At 36.7% G+C, this 19,193-nt stretch overlaps 1 protein-coding gene across 3 annotated transcripts in view; it reads left to right on the forward strand.

Moving 5' to 3' along the window:
• Positions 1 to 19,193, forward strand: part of Epg5 (ectopic P-granules autophagy protein 5) — a 923,436-nt gene that overhangs the window by 575,426 nt on the left and 328,817 nt on the right. For all 3 annotated transcript variants that reach the window (XM_090395201.1, XM_090395199.1, XM_090395200.1), the window contains exon 31: positions 7,114 to 7,279. In XM_090395201.1, coding sequence (XP_090251327.1) covers positions 7,114 to 7,279 — 166 coding nt within the window. The remainder of the gene's footprint in view (positions 1 to 7,113; positions 7,280 to 19,193) is intronic.

Genomic DNA, 19,193 nt, shown 5'->3' on the forward strand with positions numbered 1-19,193 from the left:
CATTGTTTTGCCTTATTCTCATAGCATTTTCTCAAACCTAATCTTGCACTCTTTGTACTAGCCAACCTCTCAAGTCATAATTCCTCTATTTACTTTTCTCAAGTAAGTGTTCATGCCCTCCATTTTCAAAATCTCTCTCTCTCTCTCTCTCGCTTCTTACTTTCACCTGATATTCACTTCCACAATCATGGTCATCTATGAAACATCTCGTCTGCTTCACACTAAGGTCAAATCTATTGATGCCATTTTCCTGTTCACACTGTCTAACATACTACTCATATCTACATGTGACCACTTGCCCATTTCTACTCGAGTTACTCACTGCTTCCCACTACCTGCATGTAACCTTCCTACCAATTTGGACATACATATAACATTCAGTAAAAGCTGGATATGATTCATACTACTGTTGAAAGAATGTGGAAAAGAAGTGCCATTTGGCCATCATGTCCATTAGAAGGTGGATAATACTTCATACTCAAGAGAACACTTAACCAGATTACCTCTCATACATAGCTACATTCAGTTTCCTTATCAAGAAATGCAGTTGACGTTTGTTCGGTAACTGGAATCTTAGTTACATAGGGAACTAAAAAGTTCTGATAAACACAGAGAACAAAAATTATATTAAAACAACTGATATAACCACAAGAAGAAACATATTTTAAAATCCTTTAACCCCCATGTTTCATCAAACTATAATAATTTGTTCTTTTTCTTTTCGGACATATAAGAAGACAAGTCATCAGTTTTGAAGACATATGTGCAGGTCATCAAAATTTTTTTTTGCACTGCAAGAAAAGTCCACAACTGAGATTCACTAAACTTTTTTGTGTGAATCTAAAAATTCCAAAAACCCAAATTTAAAGCAGATGCCCCCAGGCAGGAATACCTTCCACTGTAAACATCAATGCAATGCATGAAATGATCATTGATGATAGACGAATACTAACAAAAAACATTGCAAAGACTCTGCGGATATCCAGGGGACGAATTGGTTTCATTTTCCACCAACATCTGGACATGCTGGAAGATCTCGGAGAAATGAGTCCTGAAATGTTTAAATGCAGACCAAAAGAGAAAAGGTGTGCTGTCATTTCAAGGGATTTTAGGTCACTTTGAGAAATTGGGTGCAAATCGTTTGGCTCATATTGTGACTGTTTGATGAAAAATAGCTTTATCACTATAACCCAAAGACCAAACAACAGTCAATGGAGCGGAGACACAAAGGTTCTCAACAGCCAAAAAATTCTGAATCCAAAAGTCAGCAGGAAGGTTCTTGCCATTGTCTTTTGGGATATGGATGGTGTAATCCTTTTCAAGTACTCAAAAAAGGTGAAACTGTTACAGCAGCAGCATTTTATTCAATGAGGTGAAGGAAAAAAGGTATGGGAAACTGAGCAAAGGCATGTTGCTTTTGCAGGATGATGCACATGCTCACGTTTCTCATGAAACCCAACAGATAATAAACAACTTGGGTGTTCTAATGGAGGACATACTTTTTTCTATGAAAATTGCAACTTATGCAGCAGTGTTGTAACAAGTATATAACACTTTGTGAGGAATAGGTAGAATAATGTATAAATTACGTTTCTACCTCATTTCTTTCATGGTGATTATCACAAATTTTCAGTACACGTTCATATATTAGACAAAAACAAGTTTTATTTATTTTTACTATTTTTTTTTTTTTTTTTTTTAAATTATAGTTTTAATGCCAGTGCAAAATAAGAGATCCTTGCATACTTTCTTCACATAAATATTGCATCACCTTCGAAGAGCAGTGTCTTTATCACCAATATATTTTATTCTCCCAGAAATTCATTCAGTATATAATTATTTTTGTGAAATCAAAGATTATACATGATGTATACTTTTTTTAATGTAATTTATAGTTCTTTGCACTTCAGCTTTCTTGGTTTTCCCAGAATCGCTCACTATAAATTGAAATAAACAACTTTTATGAAGTAAATAAACCATTATGTACATATTTTCTGCAATTTTTCGTTCTGCTAGTTTGGATATTATGTGGCTGATTTCATGCCATGAAACTTTCCCTATAATTTATCATTCAAAACATGTATAGATGCTGCATCAATACGAAAATATGACTTATTTTTCACAGTATTAACAACACCACTCACACTTTTATCACAAAGATGTTTTATTAACGCTTATATTTCGCTGATTTTCAACTCAGCATCATCAGAGCACAACACATTTGTATACGCGATAGTGAGTGAGTGAAACAGTATAATTGCAAAAGATCTAAAGTCCTATTTTTGGCACCCTCTAACAAAAAAAAAAAAAAAAAAAAAAACAGCAGCTATCCAGGAGTTTTTCTTAGGATAACCGTCTCCCAAATTTTTGGGAGACGGTTATCCTAAGAATGCGGTTACAAATTAATGCAACCATATTTGTTAAGGTTGGGAGAATTCTTCAAAGCCATTGCTGACTCAAAAAATAATCTTTCAGATCTATAACGACTCCTAAATAGCATCTTCGTTTTTCTTCCATCTAATCCTGTGTGAAGGAGTGTCCAAACCGTGGTCTGCTAGTCCCGACTTGCCATAGTAATAGTAGCGAATATATCTTCTATGTTCTTCCAGGCGGATGTTCACTGATCTTCCTGTTTGCCCATAATAGGCCAAGTCACAGTCACAAGGAACTTCATACACTCCTGGGTGTGCTAAAGGGTGAAGTTTATCCTTAGGCGAGCTGATCAGAGTTGCCAGCTTGACATGAGGTTTGAAAGTGGTGCGAAGGCCATGTTTCAACAATACTTTGGCTATCTTTTCCGATGTACCTCTGATATAGGGAATAGAAATGGTCATGTTGTATTCTTGTGTATTAGGGGAGGGCAGAGTAATGGGCCTATGTAGTATTTTATCTATTTTGTAGGGATTGTAGCCGTTGGCTAAGAACGTATGGCGCAGGTATTGGAGTTCAGTGGTCAGAGCTGTATTGTTAGAACAAATGGCTCTGGCTCTGTGTGTAAGTGTTTTTAAAATGCCATACTGTTGGACTGGATGATGATGTGATTGTTTATGTAGTTATCTTCCTGTGTATGTAGGCTTCCTGTAAATAGAAATAGATAGTGATCCATCTGAAAGGCGGATGACCAATGTGTTCAAGAAATGGTAAACAGTTATTTGATTCTTTTTCTACTGTGAAGTGAATTTAGGGGTGTTGGCTAAACGTTTAGGTAGGTGACAAAAGCATCCAAAGTGTCTTGTCCATGGGGCCAGATGGCAAACACATCATCTACACAGCGTAACCACACTTGGGGCTTGTATGTAGCTGTGGTAAGTACTTTGTATTCAAAGTGTTCCATGTAAAAATTTGCTAATGGGGGAGAGAGGGGGGAACCCATAGCAGTACCATTAATCTGTTTGTAGAATTTTCCTCCCCATGTAAAGTAACCTGCATTCATGGTAAATTGAAATAATTCAAAAATATCTGTGGGGGAAATTTAGACTTGATTAAATCAAGAGTGTCTATAAGTGGTACATTGGTAAATAAGGAGGTGACATCGAAACTAACCATTATGTCTGAATCTTTTAGGATTAGATTTTTAACCAGTGTTTTGAAATGGATTGAATTTTTTACAAAAGTAGAGGAGTTGCCAGTAAGGGGGGGGGCAAGCAACTTGGCTAAATGCCAGGCCAGTTTATATGTGGGACTATCTATGCTATTAACTATGGGATGCAGGGGGATATTAGTTTTGTGTTTATGGATTACCAAAAATCCACAAAACTAATAGAGGAATCTTTATGTGGGATTTTTTTTCAGTCAAAGGTGAGTTAGCTGATTTCATCTGGAGGTAGCAGTGTTTTTTCTCCCAGAAACTCTGGTTTTTCATCCTGCATACAGCCAAATCAGTGTCGAAGAAGACATGCAATTTACAGACAAAAAATACCAGTGGTGGTCAGAGCCGGTTTTATCATTAGGCGAACCTTGGCAATCGCCTAGGGGGTGCTAAGATTTATTTAAGGTGTAACCATTTTCTTGCTATACAGGTATTAGGAGTAATCATATATGTATACAAATGTATTGGTTTTGATTAATACATTTTTTAATATCCACATGTGTAGGTGTACATGTGCTTGTATGAGTATGACAAAATATATATAGAGAGACAATGTATAGGGGCACCTACATTTTCTTTGCCTAGAGGCATCAGATACTCTTGGACCGGCCCTGGTGGTGGTGGGCAGTAGATGATGACATTGGTTAGGTAATGATGGTAGTGGTGGAGACAGAAAGAGATGTAGAGTAGGTTCCCTCCTTCAGTCTTTGGACTCCTTTGAGGTGTCATCTAATAATAATAATAATAATAATAAATAATAATAATTCCTCCAAATCAATCTATTGCATCTGAGTATTCCAATATTGTTATATCTAACATTTTGTTTTTCTAAGGCACTTCTGACTGAATCTATACAGACCTTGGTCTTCCTCTGGGCCTCTTTCCTGCCCTCTTGTTGCAACATGAAATGTGGTACAACATGAAAGCAAATTATTTCACAAAAATAAATAAATTAATAATAATAATGTGAACATTTTTCCCTTGCCTACCACACTGCTCTGATGTAATATGGGTTCCAAATTTCTTGAGTGGGAGATACATACATACATACATACATACACATATATATATATATATATATATATATATATATATATTGTGATCAGCTTTTACTCGGTTGTTGTACATTTGAAAAAAATATAGATTTAATGACTATAAAACGAGATAAGAGATAACATATAAAGATTTTAATGATAAATACTACTAGTTTCAGCATATAGCAGCCTTCTTCAGGTATTTATAAAGGAATACTAATAAACATTGAATTATCTAAACAAACTGGAAATTACAGGCACAAATTGCCTCACATAATCGATACATAAAAACGTTGTATTTTTTCAAGTTGTTCCAACTGGCGTGCCATTGTTTATTGCAATTGTGCGTGCAGGTTCACATGAACGCCAATATTGAATAACTGCAGCATGGCTATCTGGGATGTTATAACTTAAATTGTTGTTTAAGTGGACCGGGTTCAGCAGGATTTCCCTTGATTCTACAATTTTCCTTTCAAACTCATCATCACAGCGAAAGATATTTTCTGATCTATTCCAGCAAACGGAGTGGCTTTGTTGGTCATCATTAGGATTATTTGAAAAAAGAACATGACTGGATAACGCAGTTGCATGAGATCTTTTATAAGAGATGTCTCTCTTATGCTCTTCTATCCGTTGTTCAATAGATTTGTTTGTTTGTCCAAAGTATGGGATATTGCAATCGCACCACAATTTATATACTCCAGGGTACTTAAGGTTGTGATGAGTAGGTTTTGGATGGCTGATTAGAGAACGGATTTTAGGAAGTGTGGTGAAGAAGGTCCTGATATTATATTTTTTAAGGACTTTAGCTATTTTTTTTGGAGACTGTGCTAATGTATGGAATGGAGATGCTACCTTTACCACAACAGAGACTATTAATTTTAAAGGTAGTATCTCCATTCCATACATTAGCACAGTCTCCAAAAAAATAGCTAAAGTCCTTAAAAAATATAATATCAGGACCTTCTTCACCACACTTCCTAAAATCCGTTCTCTAATCAGCCATCCAAAACCTAAGGGTTTAAAAAGTCTTTTGCCATCTCCTCCTGGGTCTTCCTCTTCATAATCTGTCTTCATTCATTCCTTCTATGTGGTTTTTCCAGTTCTTTCTATAGTTTGTAATGTCTTCTGTTATGTTATCTATGGATAGTTGTTTTCTTATTTCTTCGTTTCTTATCTTGTCTATTCTTTTATAGTCTGTGTGCAGTCTTAGGAACTTCATTTCGATAGCTTCAATTTGTCTTTTATCTCGTTCTACCCAAGTTCGTGTTTCACTATCATATTTAAGAATTGGTTTGACTATTATTTTATACAGTTTTATTGAGTTATTCTAGACATCTGTTTTCTGAAGATTCTGTTTAGAGTTCCAGTGACTGCTAGGAATTTTTGCTTTTTATATATAATGTCGATTTCTCCATTGGGGATCATGTAATTTCCAAGATATTTAAATTTCTTCTCTTCTATTACTTTGTTGTGGATGACTAGTTTGCATTGTTTAATTTCTTTTCTTTGAAATGCTTTTGATTTTGTTTTATTAATTGAGATTTTCATGTCATATTGTTCTATTGTTTTGTTCAATATGCGTAGATTTTTTCTGTAATTGGTCTTCATTTTCAGCAAAAATAACTTGATCATCAGTATAGAAAGGGCTGGTTAATTATTTATTTCCTATTTTAATTCCCATGATTTTGTTTTTCCTTTACTCTCTTGAAATTTTTTCCATATATATATATATATATATAATTAAAAGTATTTGTTGATAATCCACTTTCTTCAATGAGATCTCTATTGGTTTTAATTTTTTTGTTTATTTCATTATTAATTTTAACTTAAATATAGCTTTCTTCCATTATATTTGCTATTGCTTTGGTGGTTTGAGGTAACCTAAGGCTGGAAACCACAGATATAAGAGTTCTGAAAAAGATTAGGGATGTGAACAGATGGCATCAGTGGCAATATCATATTAAAATTTGAGGTTATTAGGAAAGAACTTGACATTGTTGGCATCCAGGAATGTATTAGCAGAGTATCTCAGGTGGTATGGTCATTTAAATAGAATGGGAGAGGAAAAAATAAATAGGAAAAGAGAGGAAAAATAGCAAAACAAGTGATTTCTACCATGTTGCCAGGGAAAAGGCTCTGAGGAAGACCGAGATAATATAGGTTGGCTGATACAGTAAAGAGTGCCTTAGAAGATAGAAATATAAGATCTGATAATGTTGTGACAGGTAACAGATTGATTTGGAAAAAAATTGTAGATAGGTATTAATAATAATGTAAGTTTTTCATGTAGTACTATCTTATCCCTTTACATCCCCCCTCTTGAGGGTACATGTCAGGAATTTGATGAAGATGACTGATTTTGAAATCATATTTTACTTAATTTACAGTAGATTTAAGAAGGATTTATGCAATTGCAGGATAGCCCCTGCAAAGCTAGAGTTAAATATTATATACTTTCTTTTTTATTATTATTATTTTTCTTTCCAGGATGATTGTAAATTATAGCAAAAAACCTGAATATGAGAACTTAAAAAAGTTTGGAATATCATGGTTTTACCATACCTTAAAAATGGTCGACAAAATCTTAGGGTCCAATGAAGTTTATTTACCCATTAAAAGCTTTCTAGAGTCATGTCTAGATATTTTAGGTGTGGTAAGTAATTGATTTTTTTCACAGAAATTCTTAAACACTTCATTAAATTCTTGTATATTTAGAAATTATTTTCTAATGTGTAATCAGTGCTTAACTTATTAAACCATGACCATATATCAAGTTGGAGGCTTAATGGATTGTATATAGCACTCAGAAAGGATTAAAACAGAATTTAAGTCTTCCTATATTTTGCCTAAGTCAATGAGACATCTTCAGGGATTACACAAAAAAAAAACTAATGTAACATAAATACAAATAACAAACAATACTAAACCCAACCATGTGGTTGACACTAAAGTCCTATCTAGGTGGAGCGCCCTCTGAGGGCGGTTGTAGGTGGCCTGGAATGTAAAGTGGGACATCTGGTGATAAGCATTTCCCAAATCTTAGGAAGCTTAATGCAACCATATTTGTTAAGATTTGGTTGATTCCTGAGAGCTGCTGCTGATTTTAAGAATAGTCTCTCTCTTTTGAATTTGCTGTGGTGGAGCATGGTGGTTTTTTTCCATGAGATCCTGTGGGTTGTATCCAAGACATGATCAGCCAGGCCTGACTGACCATAGTCGTGGTTGCAGATGTATGATTTATGTTCCTCCAGATGGATAGTAGCTGATCTGCCTGTCTGTCCAAAGTACACCAGTTTACAGGAACAGGGTACTTTATAGACTCCAGGCGCTGAGAGAGGAGGGAGCTGATCTTTTGTAGAGCAGATAAGGATAGCAAGTTTGCGGTGGGGCTTAAATGCTGTGTGTGTGTAGGTTGTACTTTTTTATAATCTTGGCTATTTTTTCGGATGTGCCATGCATGTAGGGTATGGTGACAGCATTACTGACCTCTTTCTGGAGAGAAGACCGGGGAATTGGGGAGGACCTGATTATTTTTTTAATGCTGTGATCATTGTAGCCATTGGAGAGGAAAGTGTTGTGTATGTGGTCAAGCTCAGTAGGAAGGGCGGTTCCTACTGGGCTCTCTTGGTAAGAGTTTTAATAATGCCAAATTTTTGAGCAGGGTGGTGGTGGGAGAGTTTGTGAATGTATCTGCCTGTATGTGTGTGGGTTTTCTATATACTGTGAAGGAAAGTGTACCGTTGGGAAGGTGTGTAATTAAGGTGTCTAGGAAGGGTAAACAATTGTTCTTTTCCTTCTCCATTGTAAACTGGATTCTTGGATGTAGACTGCTGAAGTGACTGAGGAAGGAGTCTAATGTGTCTGGGCCATGAGACCAAATAGAGAATACAACATCTACATATCAATAGCCGGCTGAGTCTATGGCTCGTTTTTCGAAATCTTCCATATAAAAATTGGGGGGGGGGGGGTGAAGAAACCGTGGCAGTTCCCTCTGTCTGCTTGTAGATTTTGTTCTTCCAAGAAAAATAAGCATTATAGATGGCAAAGGAAAAGAGATCTAAGATGTCAGAAGGAAAAATAAGAGTGTTAAGGTATCAATTAAAGGAATAAACGATGAAGAGATGCCAAAGCTTATCAATATGTCTGTGTTATTTAAGGTTAAATTTCCTATGAGGGTTTTGAAATGGGTAGAGTGTTTTATATAGGATGTGGAAAGTCCAGTGAGGCGGGGGGGAGGTCCTGTAGTAGATGCCACTAACGCACCTTGCTACACACTGTCAAAACAGTTGGCCAACTCTCTGATCCCCCTCACTGTATTATATAGGATGTGTACTTTCCACATCCTATATAAAAAACTACCCATTTCAAAACCCTCATAACAAGTGGTTAGCGTATCTGCTCTCCAACTAACCAGTCGTGGGGTTCGAACCCCACCGTGGGCCTGGATGTTTGTGATTGTCTTTAGGTGGAAGAGGAATCTCATCACCTGGTGTGAGACCACTGACCCGCTTATGGGAATCCTGAAGTGGCAAAAAAAGTTCTATTTTGGTCTCTAGAGCAGGGCTTCTGGACAATGTAAAAATTTTAAAAAAAAATTAAAATTGACAAAAATTGGGGGGGGGGGGAATTCTAAGTCCATCTGTAATACAAATGTATTATGGGTTAATAATAACCTGTTGTGGGTGATAACCACATAAAACCTAAAAAGAATTGAAGGTATACCATGAGATGTTACTTCTGCTATGCATATATTCAGACTTAATTAAATGCTTTGGCAATGTCCAAAATTACCACACAAAATTCTTTGCACTTCTGACAACAACCTCATATAGTTTTCATGGATTTATTCTTGTTCTACCCACTTGTCCCATTCCTGTAAAAAAAAAAAAAAAAATTTCTCCCATATTAACATGCAAGGGTTGTTAGAAAAGTTTGGTAAATTTCCAATAGATGGCGACACAATTCGTTCATTTATACCATTGTCAGCATTTATCATCATTTTTTTCATGACCCACGATCAAAAATGCATGCAAAAAGACATTTCACTGCAGTGTTTGGTAATGTTTAATCACAATTCACAGGATTTTTTGCTTCGATTCAGGACTACACACCAGAGTCCAAGTAGCTGTCAAAACAGTGGACAATGCCTGATGAAACAGCACCAAAAAAAAAGCGAAGACCATTTTGGTGATTGCCATTGTTTTTTGGGATTCCCAAGGAATTATCATGATAGACTATTTGGAAAAGGGTAAGACAATAACAGGAGTCTATTATGTGTTATTGTTGGACCGTTTAAAAGAAGAATTGAAGAAAGAAACGGCCAACATTGGCACACAAAAAAGTGCTCTTCCATCAAGACATTGCACCATCCCACACATCAGCTGTCACAATGACAAAATTGTTCGAATTGGTTCAATATCCACAGTATTCTCCAGACTTGGCCCTGTGTGACTTCTTAATGTTCACAAACTTAAAAATTTGATTCGGTGGGAAAATATTTTCTTCAAACAAGGATGCCATCAAGGCTGACAATGACTCTTTTGCACAATTTGACGAATCTTACTTTTTAAATGGGACGAAAAAATTGGAAAACTCGCTGGACCAAATTTGTAGACCTCGATGGAGATTATGTTGAGAAATAAAGGTGATTTTTCCCCCCAAAAAAAACTTTGTTGCTTTGTTTGTTGCTACAAACCAAGGAGCACAGAACGTGGGGACCAGGATATGTTTAGACATTTGAGCTTGACAAGTGTAAGAAGAATAATTGTTATGGGAGATTTTAACTACAGCAGTATAAATTGGGGAGAGGAAAATGCATGTAGCAATAAGGGAATGGAATTTCTGGAATTCTTGCAGGACAAATGTCTTAGACAACATGTAATAGAGGAAACAAGAGGTTCAAGAGTTTTGGATTTGGTTATAGTATCAGAAGAGTTGATAATAACTTAGATGACATCTCTTCCACCAGTTGGAGAGAGTGACCATGTGGTTTTGACTTGGATGATGAATAAACATGCAGGAGTATCAAAGAGATGGGAATGTATATGGAATTATAAAGCAGGTGATTATAATAGTCTTAGACATCAACTTGGTCAAGTTTCATGGAAGGAGGAATTGGAAGGCGAGGATATCATTAGTGCTTGGGAAATTGTAAAGTAATATTTGTTAGCAGCAATAGTAATCTATATTCCACAAGTGAAGAAAAGGACACAGTTTGGTGCAGAGTAGATGACAAACAATATTAACCAGAACTGCATGTGAAAATGAGACTATGGAAGAGATATAAGGAGACAGGTGAAGAGCAGATGCATGGAGAATGTAAGACGCAGGCCAGGAGAGTGACTAATATGGTAAAGAACACAAAACTGGAATAAGATATTGGCCCTAAGATCCAAAGAAAATCCTAGGGAATTTTTCAGCTATGTGGCCATTAGGATGAGAAATGAATGTGGATAAATTGTGCGATAAAAATGGGAATAGAGTGACTGATGCAGAGGCCATAGTGGAATTGTTCAATGAACACTTTATTGATGTATTTCAGATTGGAGGAGAAAATTTTAATACTAGAGGGATAGAGAAGGTTTGGGGTTTAGAGGTGCAGGAGAAGAGTGTGTTCCAAATACTGAGTACTCTGGATGTCAGTAAAGATGTGGGACTGGATGGTATTTCACCACGAATTTTGAGAGAATGTGCTAAAGAACTGACAGCTACTTTGACCTGGGTTTTCAATGAAAGTCTGGCTACAGGAAAGGTGCCCAGGGAATGGAAGGAAGGTAAGATAGTGTGCCATTATATAAGGGAGGAAGTGGAAGTATCTAATTATAGGCCAGTTTATGTGTCATCAGTAGTTGTTAAGATCTTGGAGAAATTAGTGAGGGACCATATACAGCATTGGGCAGATGAGGGTAATGTTATCTGTGAGAGTCGACATGGATTTGTGAAGGGACGCTCTTGTTTTAGTAATATGCTAGCCTTTTATAATAAAGTTACAAGAGAGAGAGATCAGTAGATGAGGGAAAGGCATATACTGCCATTTCCTTGGATTTAGCAAAGGCATTCAACAGGGTACCATGATAAGCTGATATTTAAGTTGCAGCACATGGGTTTCGATGTCAGGTTTATACACAACTGTCTGATAGGTATCAGAGAGGTGTGTATGGTGAGGTAGTTTCAAGGAGGCAGAAGGTTACAAGTGGGATCCCAGTACAGGCCTCTGTACTGGGACCTATATTGTTGAAACTTTATAACAATGACATTCTCAGTGGATTGCAGCTAGATATTCAGTTGTTTGCAGATGATGTGAAGCTGGGAAGGGTTATTAGTAATGGTGCAGATGCAGCAGCCCTGCAAGTGGATTTGAATAAGCTAGACATATGGGCAAATGAATGGGGGTGTTGGTTTAATGCAGCAAAATGTAAGGTCTTGAGGTTTGGGACACATTGATGGGAAGCTGCATACTCTATGAGAGGAGTTATACTGGAGGAAGTAGGGGGAGACAAGAGATCTGGGGTTGATGATTGATAGAAACCTGAAATTTAGGGGACATATTGCAAAGGTGGTGAAGGTAACCCAGAGGATTGCTGCAATAATGAGAAGGACACTGACTTGCAGAGATAAAAGAGTTATCATTCCATTGTATAAGACCCTGATCAGACCACACTTAGACTATTGTTCTCAGATTTGGTCCCCAGGATTTGAAGGGGATAAATTATCTGTGGAAAGGGTACAAAGGCAGATAAGAAAGATGGTGTCGGGACTGTACAATGTTAGTTATGAGGCTCAGCTGAGGGAGTGTGGCTGCAGAGTTTGGTGGATAGAAGAAGGAGGGGTGATATGATTGAGACTTTTAAACTGTTGAGAGGTGGTTACAGGGTTGACACTGGGGAGTTCTTTCGCTTGGTTGAACAGAGGGAAGGAGTGATGACAAGGGGCCGTCTCTGGAAGTTACGAATGGAAGCTGTTAGCAAGAGGGTGAGGAGTGGTTTCTTTGCATGCAGGGGGTTGAACAATGGAATGCATTGCCTGATAGAGTGGTGAGAGTGAGAACGGTAAATGAGTTTAAGGAGGGGTTTGATAGACTGTGTTTCCTAGGAGGGACACCCCCCCCCGTGGTGAATCTTAATAGACTTTGTGTTTCCTAGGAAGGACCTCCTGCGATGAGTCTTTTGACTCCTTGTAGGACTGAATAATAATAATAAATATGTTTAACTTATTTTTTAGCAAACTTTTCAAACAGCCCTCACAGTAACAGCCCTAATTACCCTAAATGCACCAATTATATCCCTTCTCTTTCTCCTGTTCACAAGGCTTTGCAAACCGCATTCTCTCAATATCTCTCTCTTCATATCCATATCCCAAAAGACCAGTTGCCACCCTTAGTTAGTCTTCTCTGTATCCTTTCCAGTATATCCTCATCGCTATGAAAGAAAAAAAAGGGGGGGGGGGGCAAATCTGTTCACAATAATCCATATGATCCTTTATCAAGGTCTTGTACAGTGGAACAGGAACCTCTTTCTGCATGTTAAGGCCTTCACACATCTTTACCATAATCTAATGTAATAACTTCACAACTTTTGTAATGTGACCTGTTTTCTCCTGAACCTCCTCCTAAATTTCCCCACTAAGGGTATACTTGTGTTACATCTTTGCCTGCCAAATTTCAGAACCTTAAACTTTGCAACATTAAACTGATATTTCTGTACTTTCACCCAATTATCAATCTGTTCAAGTTGTCCTGTAAAGTGACATCTGCTTGATTCCTCATCAATCTTCCCAGTTTTGCATCACCTGATTATATATGACCAGTTAAACCCATCCCTGTATCATTAATTTACAAATTAAATCACAGTCATGCCAAAATGATTGAGTAACTGTTATTCAGCTGTTGTACAACAACTTACAGCATGATATCTTCATACACCATCATCATCAAATTCTTGACGTGTACCCTCAAGGGGATGTGCGGGATATAATAGTACTAGATGATAAACTTACATCATTACTAACTTGCTATCTACAATTTTCCTCCAGACTCTTAACATTATGAGATCTTATCTTTCTGTCTTCCCAGAGGAAGATCAAGATGTATTATTCTACGTACATCTTGGTCTTCATCTAGGTCTTTTTTCCTGCTAACCTGGCAGAGAACACTTGTTTTGCTAATTTTTCCTCTCCCGTTCTGTTTAAGTGACCGTACCAGCTGAGATTAGCTCTACTAATACATTCCTGGATGCTAACAATGTCAAGTTGTTTCCTAATAACTTCGTTTTTAATATAATATTGACACTGATGCCATCTATTCATGCACCTAATCTTTCTCAGAACTCTCATATCTGTCGTCTCTAGTTTTAGGTAGTTTTGAATTAATTTCTCTCTTATTCCATATAAATTTTTTAGTCGATTTCGTACCATACCAGCTTTGTTAATTCTGTTGTCTATTTCCATATTTAATTTACCATCTTCACTAAAAAATGTGCCTAAGTAGCTGAAATGTTTTACTTGTTCCACAGGTTCCCTGTTCACAACACAGTTGACATTTTCCATTACCAAATTTATTATGACAGTTATTCAATTTAATTAGAGAATGTTGCAGACTTGTACTGGATTTATTTAAGAGTATAACATCATCTGCATCAAGTAAAGAGCTGAGATTAACATCTCCAATTTTGATATCAGGTTTAATACCACTTTCCTTCATAATATGATCCATATAGATATTGAATAACACAGGGTATAATGTACATCCTTGTCTCACACCAGATTTAACATCAAACCATCTTCCTGTACTTCCTTCAGTTTTAACTGCTGACCTATAACTGTAGCATTTTCAATAGCATTTCTTGCGCCTTCTTATATGCCTTTTCCAGATCTACAATACTTAAATACAAATCTTTGTTATCATGGCCACCCTGTGTAGTAACGTGTTTTGCTGCCCCTCCCCCTTATTTTTCGTATAGTTTATGCCAATTTTGCCTCCCCAAGAAAACTTGCCACCCTGTGCAAATGCATATCTTCCATTGTCGGTAGAGCCAGCCCTGTTTGTTATAGTCCCATGATTTCTCAACTTTTTGTCATAAAGTGAAAATCTGATCCTGACAGCCTCTGTTTGACCTGAATCCAGCTTGTTCTTCAGCAGGCTTACCTACCACAGTCCTTTTCAACTGTTTCACAAGTACACTTGCATAAACCTTACCAGAAACCCTTAGTGGAAAATACATCTGTAATTCTCACATTCAGTTTTATTTCCCTTTTTATATATGGGTAATATGAGAGATCTACTCCAATCATCTGGAATTTGTCCCTCTGTCCAGGTCTTCTGGACTATGCAGTGCAGCCACTGAAAGACTTTTATACCGCTGTAATTGAATATTCTGTTCGAATATCATCTAGTCAAGCTGACTTCCCACATTTCAGCTTTAAATGACTTTTTCCACTAAGGGTGTCTGTGCGAAAAGGAATACATATCAATGGATATATATTCCTATTTGCATGGCTGTTGAGTGTCTTTTACTACTGTGCTGTCACTGCTTGTTTCATTTAGCAATTTTTCTAAATAATTACTCCATACATCAAGGATATCTTTTTCTACAGTTTTCATGTCACATTTATCATCTGTAATTCCTTTTACAGCACTCTTTCCTATATTTCTTGAGTTTTTTCAACATCCTCTAGAATATCCTGTCACCTTCCTGATATTTATTTTGTATGTTCTTAGCAAAGTCTTCCCTTGACTTATTTTAGCTATAAATTAAAGATGCAAGAAATTATATTTTTGGTTTAATCCTTTATCCAAGTGTATGCAAACAAAGTTTGTGCCTGGACAGCCTGACAAGACCTCAATAAAGGTCAAAACCAGTCTGGGTAGTGATCCTTCCCATAATGCATAGCATTATACATGTCAATAAGGATATGTGCTTTGCATTGTGGGATGCTAATGCAAGAGATGTGAAGTCAATAGCCTCTATATATGAGTTTCCCAGTCCTGAAGTTACTTCAATTGCAAACTTTGTTTGCTTGCACTTGGATAAAGGATTAAACCAAGAATATAATTTCTTGGCATCTTTAATTTATGCTATGAATTGATTTTGTTCTTCAGCAAGCTTCCCTACCACAGTCCCTCTCAACTGTAACAAGTGCAAAAACTTTCAGTATCTATCTCTAATCCAGAGGATTTTAGTAATATGTGTTGGCTACTTGCATATGAAAATATGGTCTGCATTACTTCAATCTTGGTATCCCTTCTGGGACTAGCTCCCACTAAAGAATGACAGGCCAGAAAATCCTCATGACCTGATGGTCTAGGGATAGAACTTTACCACGAGGCATGGGATTTTATTCTTCCCATTCTAGTTATTCTATTTAATTCTTTTCTCTCGTCAGGACAAATACCAAGTGAATTTGTAGCAAGCCATACCATCCTCATTCCAAAACCTAATAAAGATCAAAACTTTATCAGCAGCTGGAGACCTATTTCTCTATCTAATGCTGACTACAAGATAACTTTTCACATTATCCAGAATAGGCTCAAAGTGGGAATAAGATAGATAATTAAAATCACACAGGTGTATGGAGTTCCCGGCCAAGAAGTAGCATTAAATCTAATTGATCTAATCTGCTTAGTTCATATGAAGAAGCAGTCAATGGCAGTGCTATCAGTAGACCTTACTCAAGCATTTGATAATGTTCGGCATCCATTTCTGTTCCACACTCTCCAGCAAATTGGTGTAAGTAAAAAACTGCTATTCATTATCAAAGGAGCCTGTTTCAACTTCCTGTCTCCTAGTTAATGGGCTCTTGTCAGACCTGGTCAAAATTCTGAAAGGAGTCAAGCAAGGTTGCCCTCTTAGTCCATTGCTCTTGCATTGGTTCTTAACCTTTCTTACAGGAAGTTGACAATACAGATGCATCCAAGGAATAACAGTTCCTTCAACTATGAAGGAATATAAGGTTAGGATATGCTGATGATGTAGTTGGTAGTTTGAAGGATAAGGATTCCATATATATCTTTTCATGGTATTTTGGAAAAATTCAGCAAGGTCAGTGGATTAGATATTAATGCAGACAAGACAAAATTAAAAGTTTTTGGAAAGCGGGATCTTGGTGGCATTCCTTTTGGACTAACCCCTAAGAGAGAACCCCCTCATTATACTTGGAATTCTCTTCTCCACTTACCCTGTATTACCAGTTCAAGAAGTTATATACAAGAACTTTGAAACTTTAGAAGACTGGAAAATAGGACCACTTTCATTTTCTTCTAAAGCCATAGTACTAAAAACTATAATCTTTCGTGCTTAGTTGTAAATAATAAATATTAGACATCAGAGAAGTTGAAGTAAAGCAATTATATAGTAAGCCTGTGCAATTTTTTTGGTCCAGCTGATACCAAGAAGTTAAAAAGGAATTTCTTCAACTATCAAAGAAGCATGGAGGATTTGGGCGTCCAGTCTTAAATTCTGCTATTTAAGCAATATAGCTTCAAAAAGTCCATAAAATATTGGATACCTTCTCCTGTACTACCTGGGTTTTCATCTTCCCCTTTTTGCAGTAAATGATTATAAAGGTCAAAAAAACTGAGATTGTTACTGAATACTACAACACTTTCTGCCTAACTTTAAGACTGCTGCAACACTCTGGCATTGACATTCTGTCCATTAAAAAAAGAAATTTAGTATAAATAAATCTATCATCTCTTTTGCTGTGAATTTCGACAGTTGGGTACTGCCAACAACACTTTTTTCATAACGTATTGAAGTTCCAAGAATACCCGAACAAGAGGGCTCTTGCTTGGAGAAATGCATGTGGCCACCTCCCAGTCAATACCATAAAATGCAGGTACTTTGACATCGGAGATCCAATCTGTGACATCTGTTACTGATTGGAAACAGTAGAACATGCATACTCTTACCCTGTGTATTTGGAATGAGCACCCTTTACCTTTTTTACCTCAATAAAGGTCAAAACCGATCCGGGTAGTGACCCTTCCCATAATGCATAGCATTATACATGTCCATAAGGATATGTGCTTTTCATGATGGGATACTAAGGTGAGAGATGTGAAGTCATTAGCCTCTATATACAAATTGCCCAGTCGTGAAGTTACGTCAGGCGAAAACTTTATTTGCTTAAATGAATGTTTATATTGTTACATTGTGTTAGTAATAACCAGTCCACGTGCTAAGCAGAAATCCAACAGTTATTTGCCATCGTTATTTGTTTTGCTGTTTTCTCCAAATTTTCCCAAAATATTTTTGTATGTCTGACAATCATATCCTACTCTGCTATTTAGATCCCCAACAAGGACCAACTTTTCCTTTTTCATTGTGTCAGTTGCTTTCTCTAAAACCTCAAAAAATTCCTCCACTTCTACCTTAGTAGAACCTTCTGTGGGATCATAGGCACAAATAAGTCTCATTGTCTAGTTATCCATTCTGATATTTTCCCACATCACTCTACTTGATATTGCTTGCCATTCAAGAAGATTAGCCTTGTATTTAGTGTTGAATATTATAGCTGCTACTCCTTTTCTTTAATTGTTATTGCTTGAATATAACATTTTCTATGTATTGCTTAGAAAGATCTAATCAGTTTTTTGTCTTTTTTGTTTTAGTCACATCTATTATCTCAATCTGGTACTTATCCAATTGCTCAGCCAGCTCCATTTCTTTGCCATTGGACTATCAACATAAGGCTTCTTATGTTGATAGTCCAATCTGTAACTCTGGCGATGTTGAGTTCGGATGTGTTTCAGAATTTGTTCCAGTAGCCTACTTTTCACTGTTCACCCTATTTCCCTGATAAAAATAATGGGGTACTTTAACCAGGCGGCACCCCAGCTGGCATGAAATTCTGGCATGTTGTGCCATCATTTTACATTGTGGATTAAGCCAATAAGAATACAATTTGGTCGTCTAAATGCTAAATTGCCAGCACATCCTCTTTTGTTCAGTAATCTGGTAGATACCTAACAGGGCATACTGCAAGAAAGGTGAGGATTAGACATTAGGTCAGAAGCCTCAGTTGGTTCTCTGCATTACTTTAAAGGCTATGTGGATGTCTCCTGCCATTAATACAGCTTTGACCCTTAAGCCCACTTTGGTGGATATTTTGACCTCTTTCTCACAGAAATGCAACTTAGATAGCTTTACTGGATACAACTTGTGTTGTGGTACTCTGTATCTAAAGTCTTAGCAAAATTTAAGTATTGTACTTTATATGCATTTCCTTTGTCCAATATATTCGTCTCCTTATACTTAGTCTACCCATAAATACTGTTACAATTTGAACAATGCATAAACCTCAATAGTAAATCATTTACAGAATATGCAAAACACGTATAATATGCATATAGCAGCATGTTATATTGTGTTCAAAATGTCTCCCTTTTGGCTTCATGTACATGCAAAGTCTGTGAGGCCACGTATCAATGGTGAAAAATGCACAAATCCTACAGAAACATTGCCAATGCTCTCTACAAATTAACCCTCAGGCATGTGATGCTGGGGTGTCGTTTCTTGCAGACTACTCTCTCAAGCTCTGACCACAATTTGAAGTCCCACAGATTCAGATCA

This window comes from Typopeltis vanoorti, chromosome 7 (genome assembly GCF_054136105.1).
Source record: "Typopeltis vanoorti isolate ZY-2024b chromosome 7, IOZ_Tvanoo_1.0, whole genome shotgun sequence".
NCBI classification, from domain to species: domain Eukaryota; kingdom Metazoa; phylum Arthropoda; class Arachnida; order Uropygi; family Thelyphonidae; genus Typopeltis; species Typopeltis vanoorti.